Source organism: Tursiops truncatus, chromosome 11 (assembly GCF_011762595.2).
Source record: "Tursiops truncatus isolate mTurTru1 chromosome 11, mTurTru1.mat.Y, whole genome shotgun sequence".
NCBI classification, from domain to species: Eukaryota; Metazoa; Chordata; class Mammalia; order Artiodactyla; family Delphinidae; genus Tursiops; species Tursiops truncatus.
In genome coordinates this window covers 17,879,472-17,898,880 of record NC_047044.1, presented here as the reverse complement: position 1 = coordinate 17,898,880, position 19,409 = coordinate 17,879,472, and the positions used below count along the sequence as shown (strand labels likewise).

The window sequence follows — 19,409 nt, the reverse complement described above, 5'->3', positions numbered from 1 at the left end:
GTGAAGCACATGACAAATGGGTTGGGGAAAATTCCAGGCCAAGGGAGCAGTGTGCACCAAACCACAGACATGAAGAAGCATGACACAGTTGAAAAACCGTGATTCTGTGTTATTGGAGTCTGGAGTATAGCAAAGAAATGGTGAGAGGTGAGGCTGGATTAGGGGTCAGTCGAGGCTTCTTGTTTAACCTAAAGAATGTGTGTTCTATTCTGAAGGCGATAGGAAGCTGTTGAGAGAATGGAATTAGAGGGGGACTTAAATAGATTGATATTTTAATATCATAGAGGATAGACTATAATAGAGATATATCATACTATGTATCTAATAATAATAATATATATGATAATATGGTAGAGAGCAGGGCAGAACTTGGAGGTGAGGCCGTGGTTCATGAATTTCTTGCTGGAAGTGAGGGAGAAAGAGGTACTGTTCACCAAGACAGGGAATTAGAAGAGAGGAGAACAGATTTGGGGGTGGATGGTGGAGAGGGTAACGATTTTCCTCAGCGTAGCAGTACGGTGTAAGGAATGTGCTCAGAGTTTCAGTTTATGGTTGCAGGAGCACATCTAACTCCACTGCGTTGGAGATCCACCCTGCCCTCGACTCTTCTGTCTTTCCGGGCAGGGGCACTAGGACTTCTCCAGCCACCAGCCGATGGAGGTGGACCCCTTGGCATAGGGAGTGGCAGAAGCAGTGTGAGGAGAAGAGAGGACGGATGGGAGGCTCAGTTGAGGAAACGCCAAATGGTAGCGGAATGGGATAGGGGCCCGAGACATGAAGTGCTACGGTAAAGCGTTACGGATGACAAAATCAAGACCCCCTTTGGGTAATTTTATGTCCCTGGTGCTTGTCCACAGGTAATTTTCCCCCAAGGAACATCTGCCATTGTCTGGAGATACCTTTGATTGCAATGACTGGCAGGGTGCTACTGGCACCTAGTGGGTAGAGGCCCCAGTTGCTGTTACACATACTTGAATGTACAGGACAAGCCCTCACAGCCCAAAATCATTCAGCCTAAAATGTCAGTAGGGCCAAGATTGAGAAACTCTGCTTGAGGTCCTGAGATCAGAGCCCTAGTCTTCCCTTTTGACAAGTACTGCCAGCCCAGAGAGTCCATCCCCAGCATGTCTCAATTCACCTCTTCGACTGTGTGGGGAACAGGATATACGCTCAGTCCCTAAAACAAGCCCACAAGCCATTTGAGTTCTGCTGGAAATTACGGAGAAACTGAATTAAAATGTTTCCCTTCCTCCCTGTTTTTCTATCTATTTATTCTTTCATTCGTTGACTTAACTATTTATGTATTTATATTTAGAATTCTTATAAAATGGTACATAGATACTTCGCATCCCTGGGGAGGCCAAGATGCCTGATAATAGTGTGTGGAAAATCAATCTATGATTATAAAGGACATTTCATCCCAAGAACGGCTAGCAGAGGAAGGAGGGTGGGATTGAGGCCACATAGACCCAGAAGGGAGGCGGAGGCATTGCAGAGGAGAGTGATGTTGGGAAATAAAAGAGAAAAGTAGAAAGGATGTTGATGGGGTGACTTTTCTGGGAAAGCTGCTAAAGCTTGTAAGTTAAGGTTCTTTGCATCTACGTCTTGGAACTCATTGTGTTTCAGAGACTCCAAAAGGAAGGAAAAGAAAACCCAGAAAAACAGAACCAAAAACACCGGTGGAACCCAAAAAACCCGCTGAAGCCAAAAAATCTGGCAAGTCCACAAAATCAAAAGAAAAGCAAGAAAAAATTACAGACACATTTAAAGTGAAAAGAAAAGTAGACCGGTTCAACGGTGTTTCAGAAGCTGAACTTTTGACGAAGACTCTACCGGACATTTTGACCTTCAATCTGGACATTGTGATTGTAAGGAAATTTGTTCTCCTTTGGTTTTATAAATAGCATTAGTGGATTAACTTTACTTAACCATATCCTTGCAAATAGCATTTTGCTGAAAAGAACCATTTCTAAGATCCTCTTGGTAGTAAATGGAGTCACCTTCTTAAGGTTGTATTATATGGGTGAGTTTAAGAGGGTGGGCTCCGGGGCAGGGCTGTTTGCTTTCACATCCTGCCACATGGGTATGACCACGGACAAGCCTGAACCTTCCTAAACCCCAGTTTCCTCATTGGTGAAGCAGGGGTGATGACAGGATGAAGGTGGATCCTTTGGCATAGGGATTGCAATTACATAAAATAATCCACGTGCTCACTTAGGTTGCATGACGCCTGTGGGTCCTCCGTACACGATAACACTGATTTTGGACTTTGATTTTTGTCAGTAACTGTAAGCAACATCAGCATGGAAACAACTGTGTAGATGATGTGGGGTCAGCTGCTTGTTGGGAGTTGAGAAGCAGACTTGTGGCTGGACCTGGGCTCAGGTTGATTGATTGCTCCAGCTCCTCTCTCTTTCCAGCCCAGTTGGGGGTGAGGCTGCTGGGGATACGAGGGAGTCAAACTGGTTTTTTAAAACACCACCAAAACTTTTAATATAAAGGAAATCTCTTTCCTCAAAATGGAATACTTTGTTCAGGTCAAGAGTTGGTACTTGATAAAGCAATAGCTTCTGACGCTGGATTAGATTTTTATTTTAATCAATTCAGTTTTATCCACCCCTCCTCCATGGAAGCCCTAAGACTTAAGCCTACTTTTCAAGACTAAAATGTACAAACATTTTGTTTTGTAGATTGGCATAAACCCAGGACTAATGGCTGCTTACAAAGGGCATCATTACCCTGGACCTGGAAACCATTTTTGTAAGTGGTTACCTTTTTTATTTATTTATTTATTTTTAAAAATATTTATTTATTTGGCTGCATCAGGTCTTAGTTGTAGCACACGGGGTCTTCGTTGTCGCATGTGGGATCTTCGTTGTGGCATGCAAACTCTTAGTTGCAGCATGTGGGATCTAGTTCCCTGACCAGGGGAAGGCCCCCTGCATTGGGAGCATGGAGTCTTAGCCACTGGACCACCAGGGAAGTCCCTGTGGCTACCTTTTTTAATATTTTACTTTTAAACTAGATATTCTTGTTAACAGTTTGGGTCTTTTTTTTTTTTGTTTTTTTTTTTTGCGGTACACGGGCCTCTCACTGTTGTGGCCTCTCCCGTTGTGGAGCACAGGCTCCGGACGCGCAGGCTCAGCAGCCATGGCTCACGGGCCCAGCCGCTGCGCGGCATGTGGGATCCTCCCAGACCGGGGCACGAACCTGTGTCCCCTGCATCGGCAGGCAGACTCTCAACCACTGCACCACCAGGGAAGCCCTGGGTCTTGTTTTTTTAAACCAAATTGTGTTTTATAAAAAGAAACTATATGGTTGAGTAAATATAATACATCTTTTCTATGTGTTTTTACACAAAAATAAAAGGTTTGAAATGATCTGGCGCTGTTAACATTTTGGTGTATAAGAGTGGCGGGGCATGCTTCCCTGGTGGCGCAGTGGTTGAGAGTCCGCCTGCCGATGCACGGGACACGGGTTCGTGCCCCGGTCTGGGAAGATCCCACATGCTGCGGAGCGGCTGGGCCCGTGAGCCATGGCCGCTGAGCCTGCGCGTCCGAAGCAACGGGAGAGGCCACAACAGTGAGAGACCCGCGTACGGCAAAAAAAAAAGAGTGGAGGGGCATGAAAAAGGAGTACTTCCTCTTTTGTTTGAGTTGTTTTCAGTGAGTTTTAACACTTTTTGAAAATGATTTTTCTTTTTTGTTACTATTCTTTTATCTACAGAATAGTAACAGTAGTACATCGTTGTGCCAGTACAGACGGAATACTTACCTTTCCAGATTTCTGCTCATCTTATTTCCTAGGAGAAATGAAATGCATTGGCAATCAAGCTGTAATAGTTAAGAGAGACTCTGATTGGAGACATTCTCCACAGATGCTTTGTATCTAGCAGAAATTAGTATTGAAGACCCTCATACTTGTAGAGTGAGCTTTAAAACCAAGTATAACTCCTGTTGTATTGTCCTATATATAAATCGTCTTATCTATTATAACACTGCCTAATAGACAAGGCGTGCAGTAGACAATCAGGAAACACTAGCTGATTAAGTAAACAGCATTAAAAACCTTTAGGACAAATGATAGTAATGTATTTTTGGAACTAATAACATGTTGTCTCCATTATTTGAAAACAAAATTTCTAGAGAAGTTTGAACTTTTCATTTTCTCCACTGTCAAGATGTTTAAATGCCCTGAGTCCATTGGTGTATGTTTATCTGTTTAGGGTTTTCCAGTGGCAGGTGGTGGTACTTCCAGTCATTTAAAAGCTAAACAGTGTCGAAGTTTACTACACTGACTAGTTGTGTACCCAACAAGCATTTACTTTGACCCCCTGTAAAAAGGAGAAAAATAATAGTAATATTTCATAGTTACGACAAGTAAATGAGGTAATCCACGTGAAGGACTTAACACAGCACCCAGCCCATAGTAATTGCTTGGTATGGTATTTGACCTATGTTATAATTTTTTAAATATCCAAAATCTTTTTTTTTTTTTTTATTTCAAGAGTAGACCCGCATCAGTACCTGGGGCAGAAAAACCTTTGACCTTCTACAGAAATAAACTGAACTCTCTTCTTCACAGGGAAGTGTCTGTTCATGTCAGGGCTGAGTGAGGTCCAACTGAATCACATGGACGATCACACTTTACCAGGAAAATATGGTATTGGATTTACCAATATGGTGGAAAGGACAACACCAGGCAGCAAGGATCTTTCCAGGTGATTGCATAACATTCGGTTTTGTAGGTTGGAACCCTGATCATGCTGGGTGCCTCGTGTAGTCTAGGAGCATCCTACGTATCTAGTTGAAGCTGAGCTTAACAGTTATATGAGTTGATCTTTTATAGAAAGCTATCTGAATTTAGCGTATTATAAATATTGCCATATTTATATTTTGACTACTTTTTAATTCGATTTTAGTAAAGAAGTTCGTGAAGGAGGACGTATTCTAGTGCAGAAATTACAGAAATATCAGCCACGAATAGCAGTGTTTAATGGAAAATGTAAGATTTACTTTTAAATTTTATCTTTTTTCTTTGCTAACATTATGGGCAATGTAAATATGCTTGTATTTCATTTTAGGTATTTATGAAATTTTTAGTAAGGAAGTTTTTGGAGTAAAAGTTAAGAACTTAGAATTTGGACTTCAACCGCATAAGATACCAGACACAGAAACGGTAAGTCCTTAAAACTACATTTGTAAATCAACTAAATATGAATCTTCTCTAGCTAGTTTCCCCTTTTTATTTGTTCTGTCCATTTTTAATTTATGCCGTGAAAAAAAAAACACTGTATTTTGTGGAATAATATCTACATATCAACTTGAAGTAATGGTTGCAAATTAATTCAGATACTGTTATAGTTTTATTCGAAAAAGAAACATTTGTCAGATAAATGTCTTTATGACATTATGTTAGTTATGTTATTGGGCTAAAATATCAAGAGGAGCTGGCTCACAAGCTCATTCAAAATATATTTAATGGCATATTCTTGTCAAATTCAAGTGGGTTAGCCCTTATTCAGTTGTGAAACAAACATGTAAATATAGACATGATCCCGATTAGTGAAACTGCTAATCACCCCCCGTTTATATATCCTGGCCCAATCTCATGTTAGAGCCATAGAAACAGAACAGCCCCGTTGCAGACAGGCATCCAGCCAACCTGACTGGCATTTGGTGCTATTGTCTTTATACATAAAGGCATCATGAGATAACACATTGGTTTTCAAACTATAATTTCTGTGGAGTTTATGCAGGCATTTGATTCAAAGTTTGCTTCTTAAATATAGTTTTAAGTTTTGTTTACAACTTTTAAAATAAAAATACACATGCACAGACCTCTGTGTTATAGACAGCATTTGAAATGACGAGAAGCCAACGTGCTGACAAGTTTTTGTGGAGACCTCAGAATAAAGTTTCTGCCACCAATATATATTTTAACTTCTTTTTAAATTTCTTCTATTTTTAACTAATAAATACGTGATTGATAAAGTAGGTTGTAGCACTGGTCATTCTTTAAATTGCAGCCTACCCTTGTCTACTTGGGTAAAATTGTACAGATGAGTTCACTACTTCCTATAAAGTACTGCATTATTGTCCCTTAAATGCCAGATGAGGCTCAGGTGTGTCTCTTGGATATGTGATCATAGTAGTGCAATAACAAGTGAACCTGAATCATATCAAGATAGGTAGTTTTAGCTCTTACAATGATCTGTGAGTGCATTTATCTTATAAAATTTATTCTTTATCATGAAGTATTCAGAGTTATTGATGATATTAGTGATCCAGCTTTGAAAAAATCTACTTTTTCAAGTTTCTGGATCACTTTAATTGAAGACTATCTTGAGCTTGGAAAATGTGCTGTTACAAAACCTGGTAGCGTTTGCACCTACATATCTTTCTGAATCAGGATTTTCTAAATGCTGCATAAACAAAAAAAAAATAAGTCAATAACGGTTTGTTTTTTTTCTGTAATATATGGTATAGAGGCCAATTTAAAAATTGTAAAAAATTGCAACTGGAAAGTCCAAAATTCAGCAGCCTCACTCTTTTATGTAAGATATAAATATCCTGATATATTTTATGCTCTGTGAAGGACAATTTGTCATCATCATCCAAAATGATAAATGCAAGTATCTTTCTTCCTAGCCATTCCACTTCTAGGAATTTATCCAACAGATAGACTCACACATATTCAAAATTAAATATATACAAGGTTTTTTACTACAGCTTATAATATTAAAAGATTGGAAACAACCTAAATGCCCACAGGTGGGCTCTGGTTAAATTATGAAACTACTACACAGCTATAAAAAAGGAAGCTTGTTTTACTCTGATATAGATACCTGATACTGAATTTGATACAGAATTATCTCTGAGATACATTGTTGAGTAAAAAAAGCAGGGTGCAGGATAGGGAATAGAGCATGTTACCATTTGTGTGTTTTTAAAAGGGGTGAGGGAGAGTACATATATCAGATACATTTATTTGATTGTATATTCATGGAAAACCTCTGGAACTAGCAATTGATTGCCCTTGGAAAAGAGAACTAGGTGGATAGAAACAGAATTTAGAGGAAAGACTTTTCATTGTATACTTATATGTCATTTTGTACAAACACTGGGGGAGGCGGGAAGCCTCATTGTTTTTGATTTATTGACTTTGTATTAAGTATATATTACAAATTTGAACTCAAACACAGCTAGTTTTATTGATTTTGCATATATTTATATAAGTATCAAGTTATTAACCGAAAGAAAGCTTTTCTAATCTCAAGATGAGTGGATTCAATAGAATTGTAAGATTTCTGTAACTACAAAATATTATGATTCTAGCTCTGCTATGTTATGCCATCGTCCAGTGCAAGATGTGCTCAGTTTCCTCGAGCCCAGGACAAAGTTCATTACTACATTAAGCTGAAAGACTTAAGAGATCAGTTGAAAGGCATTGAGCGGAACCCAGACGTCCAAGAGGTGCAATATACATTTGACCTGCAGCTAGCCCAAGGTATGTTACCACTGTCACTCCTGTTGCTCGTTTCATGTATATCTACATTATAGAAAGTATGCTGTGAATTTTAAATTAAGCAGGAGAGAAGAAAACAATTACATTAGCAGCCAGAGTGCTCTGATAACAGGTGTTAGTCACTATTAAAATCCTTTTCCCAAGGACTTCCTGTCTCATCTGGGCGCTCCTGCAGATGTCTAGGAGCCAAGAAACAGTGCAGCTCACCTCAAATTAAATCTAATAGGTTTTGACAGCTTTTATGAGTTAATTTGGTTTATTTTACAAAGTGTTCAAAGCGAAAGTTGTGTCTCAGATGTGACATTCAAGAAAAAGATTTGTTCACGATAATGTTTTTTGAATAAAGCTATCTTCAAAATTGTTATATACAAAATCAGTTTTAAATCCCTTTTACCCTTCTCACAGAGGATGCAAAGAAGATGGCTGTGAAGGAAGAAAAGTATGATCCGGGTTATGAAGCAGCGTACGGTGGTGCTTATTGTGAAAATCCGTGCGGTAGTGAACCTTGCAGCTTCTCTTCAGATGGGCTGAGTATGTCCCCTCCATCTGTTTGTTTCTTTCAAAGACTTGGTTTTGCCAGGATTGGGGAAAGAAGTTTTTTTAGAGAGAGTAAATTCCTGAAGAATGGGAACGGAAATACAAAAATCTATTTAGTGACTTAGAGTGAAAATTCGATTGTTATTTGGTGTTTAACTTCACAAGCTTTTACAGCTCATTTTCTTTAAGTCACTGACTCTAAGTCATCCTAAGTGCATTTCCCTCCTTGGATAACAAATGAGGATTTATCAGTCCATATCTTAAAATAGAATAGAAATTTACAATTGTATTCAAGAAGCTTGCTTAACTATTTTAATAACAGCTCTCCTTCACTGGACTGTTAAAATCTCCTAATTAGATCATTTAAAGCTTTCAGATAGAGTAAACTAACATTCTTCCCCCCTTCCCCCCCCTCCTGCCAGCAGCTGACAGTGGAGGATCAACTTTCAGTGACATTCCAAATGGGCAGTGGATGACCCAGTCATTTACAGACCAGATTCCTTCCTTTAATAATCACTGTGGGATGCAAGAACAGGAAGAAGGAAACCATGCTTAAGAATGGTGTTTCTCTGCCCTGCTTAAATGCTGCAGTTTTAATGCAGTTGTCAAGAAGTGGCCCTCTTGACACCACCTCAAAGTGGTTTGTTAACTGAAGTATTTTATTCATATTTTACTCTGGTGATGTAATCATGGTACAGTAGAACTACTTACGGACCTAAGTACTTTGGAAGGAGAAAGTAGAGTTTTTTTGTGTATGAGTTTTTGTATTGGAATTAATCATCATTCCAGCTTTTTATCAACTATCTTTCATTTATGAAGAAATTGATTTCCTTTTGGGAGTCATTTTTAACCTGTAATTTAAAAATGAGTCTGCATATTTACACTTGATTATTAACTGTGCATAAACTTAGACGCACCGTTATCCCTTTCATGCGTAAGAAGGGCGTGCTGATAAGATTCCCACTGGTAAAGAGGCAAATGTGCTGATTTTCATCTGTGAGATTAACCTTCAGTGGAGTCTCATTTGGTAGTTTTTAGTGGTGTTTGATGGGCTTCCTGAGCTGTATTCACACTCAGACCTCCTTGCTTTACCAGGGGTGAGCATTTCTGAGAGTTGCTTGGTAGTAGAAATGGGGAGTATGGCCTTGCAGCAGCAAGGCTAACCCGGCCTTACATGTCAGGGCCATGAGCCCTGGCTTTGGCCCTCTCACCCCCATGTGTTGGTCCTCTAGTAGGCAGACACTATTCTGCTGGGATGGTTAAGTTCCAGAGAGTGCAGAAGACCTTTTAAATTTGCTACTTCATCTGTGTTTTACTTGAGAGACATACATTTGATAGGGAAGGAACTGAATTTCTCTCTCAGTATCTATCACCATTCAAATTTTATCCTCCTTGGCTTTAAGCATGTAACATGGAAATGATGAGAAATGAACTTTCAGACTGAGTAACAAGATGCTGGAGGTGTTTGATAATCTTATTTAAACTGGTGCTTTATGTACATGAGATGTACTAAAATAATACAGGATTTTTCTTGCTAGGTAAATTGAATAAGCCAGTAATTTTAAAAAATTCTCTCTCTTCATCATTGCTCTTTGTTACTGTGGACTAAGTGAACCTCATGGCCAGGTTACTTTGAAGTAATGTACCTTTGTGATTTTCTAATGCATTTTCCATGGTGCTACAAATAGTCCAGACTACTGGGCCTGGTGGATATCAAAGCTGGGTATTCAGAAATGCCAGTTGCATTTACTCCTGATCACTTCTGAATATTCTGATTTTATACCTACCCAGGGAGCATGCTGTTTCTTGATATGAAAATATTTATGAGGTTTTGTTTTTTTTCTAAAAGGTTATATGGCCTGTTTTTTTTGGTAATAAGAGATACAAATTATTGTTGTGAATCTTACCATGCCTTTGTAGCTATAGCTATGATGGATTTTATTTTTCCTTTAGTCTAGGTAAAGCTGTGTAAAAGTCATTCGTGTTATTTAAATCACGTACTGTACTGCTGTTTACATGGATGTTTTGTGCAGGTGCTTTGAAGTGCCTTGCATCAGGGATAGGAACAATTTAATTATTTTTTTCCTGGGACTCTGTAAAGCATGTAACTAGGTATTGCTTTGGTTTTTAACAATTACAGCCTTACATAGATTTTTTTTTTTTAGTGGAGAAAATACCTTTTAAATTATGATGGACACGCACTAGAGAATGGGTTTGAAGATTTTTTTCAAGCATACAATAATGGTGTTTTTCATTAAATATGACAGATGAACAGTAAATGTTGATATACCCTATATACAACAATATGAGACTTTTTCATTAAATAATATTTTAAAAGTTTTTAAATTCATTTGAAAATATGATGGTTTTTACAATAAAAAATATTGAAGATGATCATCCTTAAGTTGCATTGTCTTCTTTAGCAAGACTTACTGGTATTCGTTCCCCTCATTAACCTGAGATCAGTTTGTCTTCTACTATATTTAACATGTAGAATAATATATAATTAAAATCATTAAAAATCTATGAATATTTTATTTTTCTTAGACATTTCATGTTTTAAATGTAATATATTGTTCTACCCAAGACAAGACTGACAACCTGTTAAAAAATATCTACATGTGAGGGCTTCCCTGGTGGCGCAGTGGTTGAGAGTCCACCTGCCAATGCAGGGGACACGGGTTCGTGCCCCGGTCCGGGAAGATCCCACATGCCACAGAGCGGCTGGGCCCATGAGCCATGGCCGCTGAGCCTGCACGTTCAGAAAAATTAAAAAAAAAAAAAATCTACATGTGAAAAATATATTTAGAAATGTTTTAAATTTGTGGCTATAATTTTCATTCAGAGTTAAGCAAATTGATTGCTGAAATCTATCTGGGTTTATTTCTTCCCAATAGCATGTTTCACTCATATTATCTTCTGTAATTGCCGCTTGTACTTAAGGAAGTAAATCAATACCTATATGATTCAAGGTACTATTTGTACACAGTAGGGTTTTTTGTTTTTGTGGATCATTTGTATCAAAGGTACTGTTCGTAAAGAACGGTGGTATAGTAGGCTACAAATGGACAATTCCACATTATTTATACAGGAAATATTTAAAATGTCGTGTTATATCAGCTGTTGGGATGATGGAGTTTAAATATCCCTGCAGGGTCAGGAACAAACCAGCTCTCCCATAAGTCGTTGTGAACACTAGGGAAGTCCCAAGGTTTATGTCTTCCATTCCAGTGGAGTAGTTTTGCTTCCTGCAGAAAATGCTCCGAATATCTGGTATCTGGATTCCAGCCTTCATTGTGTTTAGAGGAAAGTAATAGGTTTGTTAGGAAATTAAAATTTTATATTAAAAATTCAATACAAGTTCATCATAAAACAAAAAAGAAATCAGACACATCAATAGGTATGCAATGAAGAATTTACCACCTACCCTAATTTTCCAAAATAACCACTGTTAAAGAGTTTCTCGTGAAATTCTTCCAGTAATGTTCTACCTGTATACCAGTGTGTGTGTGTGTGTGTGTGTGTGTGTGTGTGTGTGTGTGTGTGTGTGTGTGTGTGTGTGTGTGTGTGTATTTTTTGTACCCTGCCTTTTAAAATTACTGTCTTGGAAAACTTTGCACAGCAGCACATGTGAATTCACTGAATCATTTTTAATGGCGGCACAGAATGGATATATGACTGTTGAGTGAGTTTCTTATTAAGGACATTTAGGCTGTTTCTGTCCCTTCACAAGCATAAACAATGCTACAGTGAACAGTCTTCTATGCATATCTTGTACAGCTAATATCTGTAGGATAAAACCTTGTATATGGAACTGCTAGATTGAAGGGTCTGTGCCTTATAAATTTTGATAAGAGATTGTCAAATTGTCCCCCAAAGACTTTGTATTAATTTCCCTCCTACCCAGAGTTTATAGTTCTTGTTTCTCTGCATTTTCCGTCCTTAATATGGCAGCATTTTCTTTTAAACAGTCTTGTGTTTACCCTATAAAATGTGGCTGAGAATGAGACCTGCTTTCTAACGAGCAGCTGCCGCCGTTTGGATATTACTCTCCTCATGAGTAACCGCTTAGAGACCACGCATTTACCTTGATACTGTTATTGCTCAGCATATTTTTAGAATATCTCTTCCAGAAGTACATTAAGATCTTGTGAACATAAATTTTTTAAATATCCCTATCATGTTGCATTTTCTTTCTAGGAAAGAGAATGTGGTGTTTTCAAAAAAACAACTGAAAGTCCATTGAGTCAAGAGAGGATGAATAGCTAGAACATTATGATTCTCGTTTAACGTATGATGTAAGAGGGAAACACCCCCCTCCAAACCTTTCTTTCATTATTCATAAACATGGCTGTGCAGGGAGTTGCAGAAGAGGAGCTAGGTGTTTGGGCTATAGTAGCATAATTGGAATAATTATCAACTTCCAAAGAATCTATACAAGGAAATGCTCATCTGGCGAGCCAAGCCTTCACGTGGGAAGTCTCCAGGAAGTAGGACATTGTCTCTCAGCCCCACGACTGAAGGACTCTGTAGGCGCTTGCAGTTTTGCTTTTAGCTAAATAAATTTCATAAATTTTAAAAATCTTAAGCCTACCTGTTTAGACCCAAACTTAATACCCATTCGTGTTACACTGCTTTCTGCTTTCAACAAACTCTAAAACGGAATCATTTTTCAAATGATTTCTGTGTAGCTTTACTTTGCAGACCATCCCTGATTCCAAAACGTTCAGCAGAGACGTAGGCTCTGTTCTACAAGGAAAAATGACTTCTCTCCCTTGGGAAGATTCTGCTCCTTGTCTGCTTACTTGTCAATAAGTTAGATGGTTCATAAAATGTAATTCTGAGTCTCTGTTCCAAGATCATAAAATGCTCTAACCCTATCGATCTAAGCTCCGCATAGCTGTTCCTACACAACATTTTAATAGATATTCTACTTTGATGAGATTTTCTACACACTCATCACATGGAAATGTTGATGTTTGACCTAACAGTGAACCCAACATTATTATAAAGCGAATCAGACAGAATATTAGTGTCCTTAATGTCCCCGTGTCACCCTTCTATGCATACGGATGCTCAGAAAACTCGGGAGATTCTGGTGAGGCAGAAACAAACCTACACAGCATCATTCAGAGGAGACAGTAACCCAACTTCCACAGTTTTGTCTGTCTTTCCTTTTTCAAGGGAGAGTAGGGGACATATCACCTTGCAGGATCGTTCTGAGAGAAGGAATGTTCACGTCTATCCCTGGAGCCTAGCCCAGGGCTTGGCAGCGTATGGGCACCTGGTAAATATAAGTCCACAATCCACTGTCTCCAGTTCTAAAATAATCAATCCCCAAATGTCTGGAAACAAAAAGATTTTTAATAACTTCTTTGGCAGCAAAATCTATAACCCTCTCACGGTACTGCATAATGTAAGTATGTGCACAACATTACCTTTTAAAAATTCAAAACCTTTCTGTATTTCTAAACAGATCTGGCCCAGTGGTTTTGGCTAATGGGTTGTGGCCATATGTTTGAATGAATGTGAATGTCTTCTGTGCCAGGCTCTGTTCTAAGCAGTTTACACGTATTAGGTGATTTGTTCCTTGTAAAAACATAAGGTTCTATTAGCTTCCTTTCACAAGTGAAGAAACTATGGCACAGAGAGCTTGAGTAACTTGCCCAAGGTCATAGAAAATAGCAGAGTTGGGATTCCAGTCCATACCCCAGAGCCTGTACTCCTGTAGTGAAGAGTGAATAAAAGACTTGAGGGACTCACGTAGTGCAGTCATTAAACAACTTCTTTTTAAAAGAGAAATTGCCGGCTATCTAAATTCATCATAAACTATTACGGTAATTCATTTGGTTTTGTCCACTACGGGCTACTGCAAGAGGGCAATAAAGGCATGTGAAAAAGTTCTGACAGTGAAAGTTCCATCGTAACAATAGTTCATGTTTAGCAAGCACATACTATATGCTAAGCATGAGTCTAATTGCTTTTCCTGAATTCCTAGAAACACATCTCTCAGGTCATTTTTATCACCTGCATTTGCAGAATCTAAGGCTTAAGTAACATGTCCAAGGGTACCTCCAAGGTCACCTGGAGGATCTGAATTGAGGAAGCTGGTGCAATAGCACACGCTCCTCGCCTTGGTGCTCATTGGGTCTATAAAATGCACATTGGTGTTCTTCTGAAATACTTACCCAGGTGCCTTATGTGCCACAGGGGGTTGATGGTGGAGTATTTCCCGTGAAACACAATCAGCATTGGGGAGGTGGCCACCCCTCCTCCCAGGGAGCTGCTGTAGAGATTTTCCCTAAGAAACAGAATTAAAAAGCAACATTTGTCCTGGAGTCCCACAGACTCAGATGAAGCAGAATCTAATCATTTTAAAAGGTGTAAGACAGTCCCTCACTATATAACTATGGTCTTTCATTTTTCTCCAACTTTTTATTCTGAAAATTGTTAAACCTACACAAAATTGTAAGACGAATACCATGAACTCCCATATACTTTACCTTGATTCACAGAGTGTTAATATTTTGCCATTTTACTTCTCAGGCCTTTTTATGGCAAACTTCGAAGATCCCAAATTCTGATCCTACATTATTTAGAATGACTTTACTCACAAGTTCAAGGTTATGATAATATTAAAAATATCCAGATAAAAAAGATGGACAAGATATACAATGCCATGATAATAGTGGTTGTGTTATTTTTATGTTCTCTTAAAACTTCAATGATGAAAAATGATTTAAAAATTCAATCTTTATTTTACTTTACTTTTCTTAGCTTTAAGTCAGTCAACGTATCATGCATATTTTAAAGTTGATCTAGGACTTCCCTGGTGGCACAGTGGTTAAGAATCCGCCTGCCAATGCAGGGGACATGGGTTCAAGCCCTGTTCCCAGAAGATTCCACGTGCCGCGGAGCAACTAAGCCTGTGCGCCACAACTACTCAGCCTGCACTCTAGAGCCTGCGAGCCACAACTACTGAGCCCACGTGCCACAACTACTGAAGCCCACGCACCTAGAGCCCGTGCTCCGTGACAAGAAAAGCCACTGCAATGAGAAGCCCGTGCACCGCAACGAAGAGCAGCCCCCACTCAACACAACTAGAGAAAAGGCCCGCGCGCAGCAACTAAGACCCAACGCAGCCAAAAATAGATTTTAAAAAAATTCTAAAGTTGATACAAAAAATTCAATCTTTAAAAAGTTGACTTTACAAACAGGACTTAATAAATTTCATTGGGGGCTTAAACGGATGAAAGACCAAACACAGACATTGCTTTAGGAAATCAAGCTAGATTCATTTTTCTAAAGGATCCTTAAGGAAGTTAGTGATGTCAGGATACACAGCACATTTTCCAGGACAGATGGAAGGGCAAATTTCCACACCCTAAGATCCTGCAGTTATGGATTATAACGTCTAAGTGAATGAGGGTAATATCACTGTTCAGGAAACCCAGCATTCTCAATCTTAACAGGCCAGAGGAAGTCTGACCATAGGCTAGTTGGAATATATGCCTGAGATCATCAAACTTATTGTTATATAATATATTATTACCGAGAGCAATTCAATACAGTACATTCAGGCATCTCCCTCAACCCCTACAGGCCAACATGAGTTTAGTCCAGGTATGTTCCTAAACTCAATACAGTGGGATCAGTACAAGGATCCATTGCTCTGATGTCTCCAGGAACCAGACTCACAGGGCCTTTGACTGGTTGTAGGCTTACCCCCTAACCCATATAGGTATAATACCTGTTCTCTCCCTTCCTTAAAATGTTGAAATATCTTCCTGAACCTGCTCTTCTGGAATACTATCTTCTGTCTATGAATTTCAAACATGGCCTATAATGTTTTCCCCATCATATTTCTTTTGCTAATGATATTACATTTAATTAATTTACAATAAAAAGGTAGTTTATATGAGTTCTTTGATATTTAAAATGTCTTATCAATATGTATAAAGATGAAGCTTGTAAACTGTCTTGTTCAACTCTTCTATAAGCTTTCTAATTTTTAGTCTTTATCATTTACTGAGAGAAGTGTGTTAAAATTTCCAATTGGTATTGTGAATTTCTAAATTAGTTTTTGGAATTGTCAATGCATGGATTATAAATTTTAAGGCCATGTCATTAAATGTTGTTAAGTGATTTTTTTTATTTTTATTTTTTGCAGTACGTGGGCCTCTCACTGCTGTGGCCTCTCCCGTTGCGGAGCACAGGCTCCGGACGCGCAGGCTCAGCGGCCATGGCCCACGGGCCCAGCCGCTCCGCGGCATGTGGGATCTTCCCGGACCGGGGCACGAACCCGTGTCCCCTGCATCGGCAGGCGGACTCTCAACCACTGCACCACCAGGGAAGCCCGTGTTAAGTGTTATTTTTTAAAAAGTTGACTTTATAAAATAATTCTTAAAAATAAATCTATGTAAGAAGGAGAAACTCGACTAAGATAAATGATTTGCAGTCAAAAATGTTCACTAGAATTCTGGGAGAAGATTTAAAAATCACATTACTAAACAATTTATTAGAAAATGTTTGTATAATAAGGGATTGCACAGGATCTCACCTCCTATGACATATCGTTTGAGGACGGATTTTTCATCCACTGCTCCCTTTTTTCTCAACAGTGCCTCTGTAAGAAAATCTGACCTCAGATGTCTGAAATATTTCTAACCCCTGAGCTATGCATAGAAAATTAATGGAATAATTTTACTCCCAAGCATGGAAAAAATGGTAGACGGCCACACATACTCTACATTTTTTTGCATCCATTTCTCCAATTGTTTGGTGATACGCTGGTGCTTCCATTCCGTCATGTTGGCAACAATCACACCAGGATTGAAAGAGCAAGTGCTGGGGCTGATGCCAAGGTCTTTTATCGTCTTCTTCCGGTAGTCCAGATAGCCCATATACGTGTTCTATAAAGGAAGAGGATATGTGTGCTTTTGACCAAGGAATCTTTTGCTTCTGGAAAATAACCACTTTCTTGAGACCATCATGCAGCACCTGGGCTTCCTCCTGTGTCACTGGCCACTTCCTGGAGTCCCTTCCCAGTTTTCTCTTGTTTCCCCAACCTCTAAAAACTGAGTGCCCCTAGTCTCATGTCCAGCATCTGCTCCTTTCTGCAGCATCAACTCCCCAGACAGCCTCATCTTGTCGCATGGCTCTAAATCTCTCCGTGTAGACAGCCCGGACCTCTCCTCTGGATTTCCAGGTCTACTACATCTGCCAGCTCTATCTGTCCTTGTGGGTGCTTAGTAAGGCAGCTCTCCTTACACCCCAAAACTGACCCCAATCCTATCCCAAACCTGCTTTCCTACAACCTGCCCTACTTCAGTGTCCACTCCATCCTTCCAGTTAGACAGACACCTAAGGTCATTAGGTCATCCTAGACTCCTCACTCGCTTTTCATCCAGATCTCAGCAAATCCTGTCAGTCCCATCTTCCAAAATATATTCAGAAGCCAACCACTTTTTTGCTTTTTGACCGCGCCACATGGTTTGTGGGATCTTAGTTCCCCGACAAGGGATCAAACCTGGGCCCTCAACAGTGAGAGCATGGAGTCCTAACCACGGGACCACCAGGAAAGTCCTCAGAAGCCAAGCACTTCTTACTGTCTCTACTACCTTCCTGGTCCAAACCATAATTACCACTCACTGGATTTCTGCCAGCTCCTCCCAACCTGTGTCCTGCTTCCACCCTTTTCAATCCCACTCTGTCTCATCTGCTCAAAGCCCCTCCAGTGGCTTCCCCTCTCATTCAGAGTAAAACCCAGACTCCCTAAAATTCCTGCCATGCCCTCCACCATCTACCCCACCCCCATTACCTGTCCAACTTCCATGATTCTCCCCCTTGACCCCTCTGCCACACTGACCTCCTTGTTCCTTTAATACACCAAACACACCCCTGCCTCAGGACCTTTGCATTTGCTGTTACCTCTTCTGAAATGTTTTTCCCTTAAATATCTATTAAGGTAGTTGCCTCAGCTCTTTCAGGTGTAGGCTCAGCGACAACATCTCAGTGGAGCCTTCCCTGACCACCCAACTTAAAATCCAACCCCACCTCCACCCTAATCCTCTGTTCAATATTTTACTTGCTTGCTGACCGCCTCTTCCCACTAGAATGTAAGCTACCCAAAGGCGGAATTTCAGTTTTATCTGCTGTGTTACCAGCACCTAAAACAGTGTGAGACACATAGCAAGCACTCAACAGCTAGTTTTGAGTGAATGTAAAATGAGGAAGGACACACTGTTTCACCCACCTCATGGTATGCTCAAAGACAACATGGATGTAATGGAACTATTTAAGCACTCTTCTATGTGCAGGCACTGTTCTAAGAACTTCATGCATATTACCTCATTAGTTGCATACAATAGCTTTACATGTATTAACTAATTTAACTCTCCCAAGAATCCTACCAGAGAAGTATTGATACTGTTATTACCTCTATTTAAGAAATGAGGGAGAAAACCACTGAGTAAGTAACTTGCCCAAGGTCACAAAGCTACTAAGTGATGGAGCCAAGATTTTGACAGGCAGTTCTGGCCCCAGGGCCTAGGCCTTAAAGTGTGTCACAGCTTAAATGTCACACATGTAAAATTATTTCCTGGAACTTTTTTTGAAGAACAGCATTCGATTCGTAAGAGCATCTTGTATTGTAAAGCCATTCTTTTGGTTTCGGTGTTACATCTGGGTTCGACTGTCTTCATTTCTACCAGGGTAAGGAGCTCTTTACCTTGGAACAAAATCAGTATTTTCCTCTACTGAGGGGGCGGGGAATAATGGTCAAAACTGAAAACAGAACCAAAGGTTCAGTGAGTCTCTTTTACAGAAAACACCATCTCTGCCACAGAATGTGGTTGCGAGTGACTTAGATAACAACCATCGTTCCTGGAGCATTTACTGGACACTTTGACATCATGTTATTTCATCACAACTCACAAAAACACAACCAAATAGATGCTACTGTTGCCATGTTTCAGGTAAGGAAAGCAGGACTTGCAGGGGTGAGTAACTTGCCCCGGAGTCGGTGGGAGCAGAGCTGGGATGTGAATGGGAAGCCCCGGTCCCTGGCTGTTTGCCTCCCAGCAGTCCCCCAGTCTTCTCCAAGGTGAGGATGACACTCGTTCTGAAGTGCAGGGAGGAGAAGGGGCAAAGGGAGGATTCCCGAGACATGTGCCCACCTGCAGCCCCACAAGTCTGTGTATGTCCTGGGAGGAGGGCAAATCGCAGTCATCTGAGAAAGCTGCCGCGTGGCCCAGGGCCAAGGTGGTGTCGTACAGCTCTTGGATGTCCCCTGGATTCACAAACACCACGAGTTACAATAGTATAGCACTCATTCTAGGGCTAGA

At 39.8% G+C, this 19,409-nt stretch overlaps 2 protein-coding genes across 20 annotated transcripts in view; one reads left to right on the top strand and one right to left on the bottom strand.

Annotated features, from left to right (window-relative positions):
- The window catches only part of TDG (thymine DNA glycosylase), a 68,323-nt gene that overhangs the window by 8,643 nt on the left and 40,271 nt on the right, over positions 1–19,409 (top strand). For 3 of the 9 annotated variants that reach the window (XM_073788254.1, XM_073788253.1, XM_073788255.1), the window contains exons 3-10: positions 1,627–1,868; positions 2,691–2,760; positions 4,585–4,720; positions 4,922–5,004; positions 5,084–5,178; positions 7,338–7,509; positions 7,933–8,058; positions 16,235–16,497. In XM_073788254.1, the coding sequence (XP_073644355.1) occupies positions 1,627–1,868; positions 2,691–2,760; positions 4,585–4,720; positions 4,922–5,004; positions 5,084–5,178; positions 7,338–7,509; positions 7,933–8,058; positions 16,235–16,443 (1,133 nt within the window). In that variant the 3' untranslated portion in view covers positions 16,444–16,497. Of the gene's footprint in view, positions 1–1,626; positions 1,869–2,690; positions 2,761–4,584; positions 4,721–4,921; positions 5,005–5,083; positions 5,179–7,337; positions 7,510–7,932; positions 8,059–8,486; positions 10,459–14,841; positions 16,193–16,234; positions 16,498–19,409 lie in introns of those variants that run through there. The other 6 variants (XM_073788258.1, XM_073788257.1, XM_019952465.3 and 3 more) reach the window with 5 other exon arrangements.
- The window catches only part of GLT8D2 (glycosyltransferase 8 domain containing 2), a 58,177-nt gene continuing 48,661 nt past the window's right edge, over positions 9,894–19,409 (bottom strand). For 8 of the 11 annotated variants that reach the window (XM_073788262.1, XM_073788261.1, XM_073788265.1 and 5 more), the window contains 4 exons: positions 19,242–19,354; positions 16,810–16,976; positions 14,253–14,365; positions 9,894–11,353 (listed from right to left, as the gene is read on the bottom strand). In XM_073788262.1, coding sequence (XP_073644363.1) covers positions 11,181–11,353; positions 14,253–14,365; positions 16,810–16,976; positions 19,242–19,354 — 566 coding nt within the window. In that variant the 3' untranslated portion in view covers positions 9,894–11,180. Of the gene's footprint in view, positions 11,354–13,269; positions 13,410–14,252; positions 14,366–16,809; positions 16,977–19,241; positions 19,355–19,409 lie in introns of all 11 variants that reach the window. The other 3 variants (XM_073788267.1, XM_073788266.1, XM_073788268.1) reach the window with 3 other exon arrangements.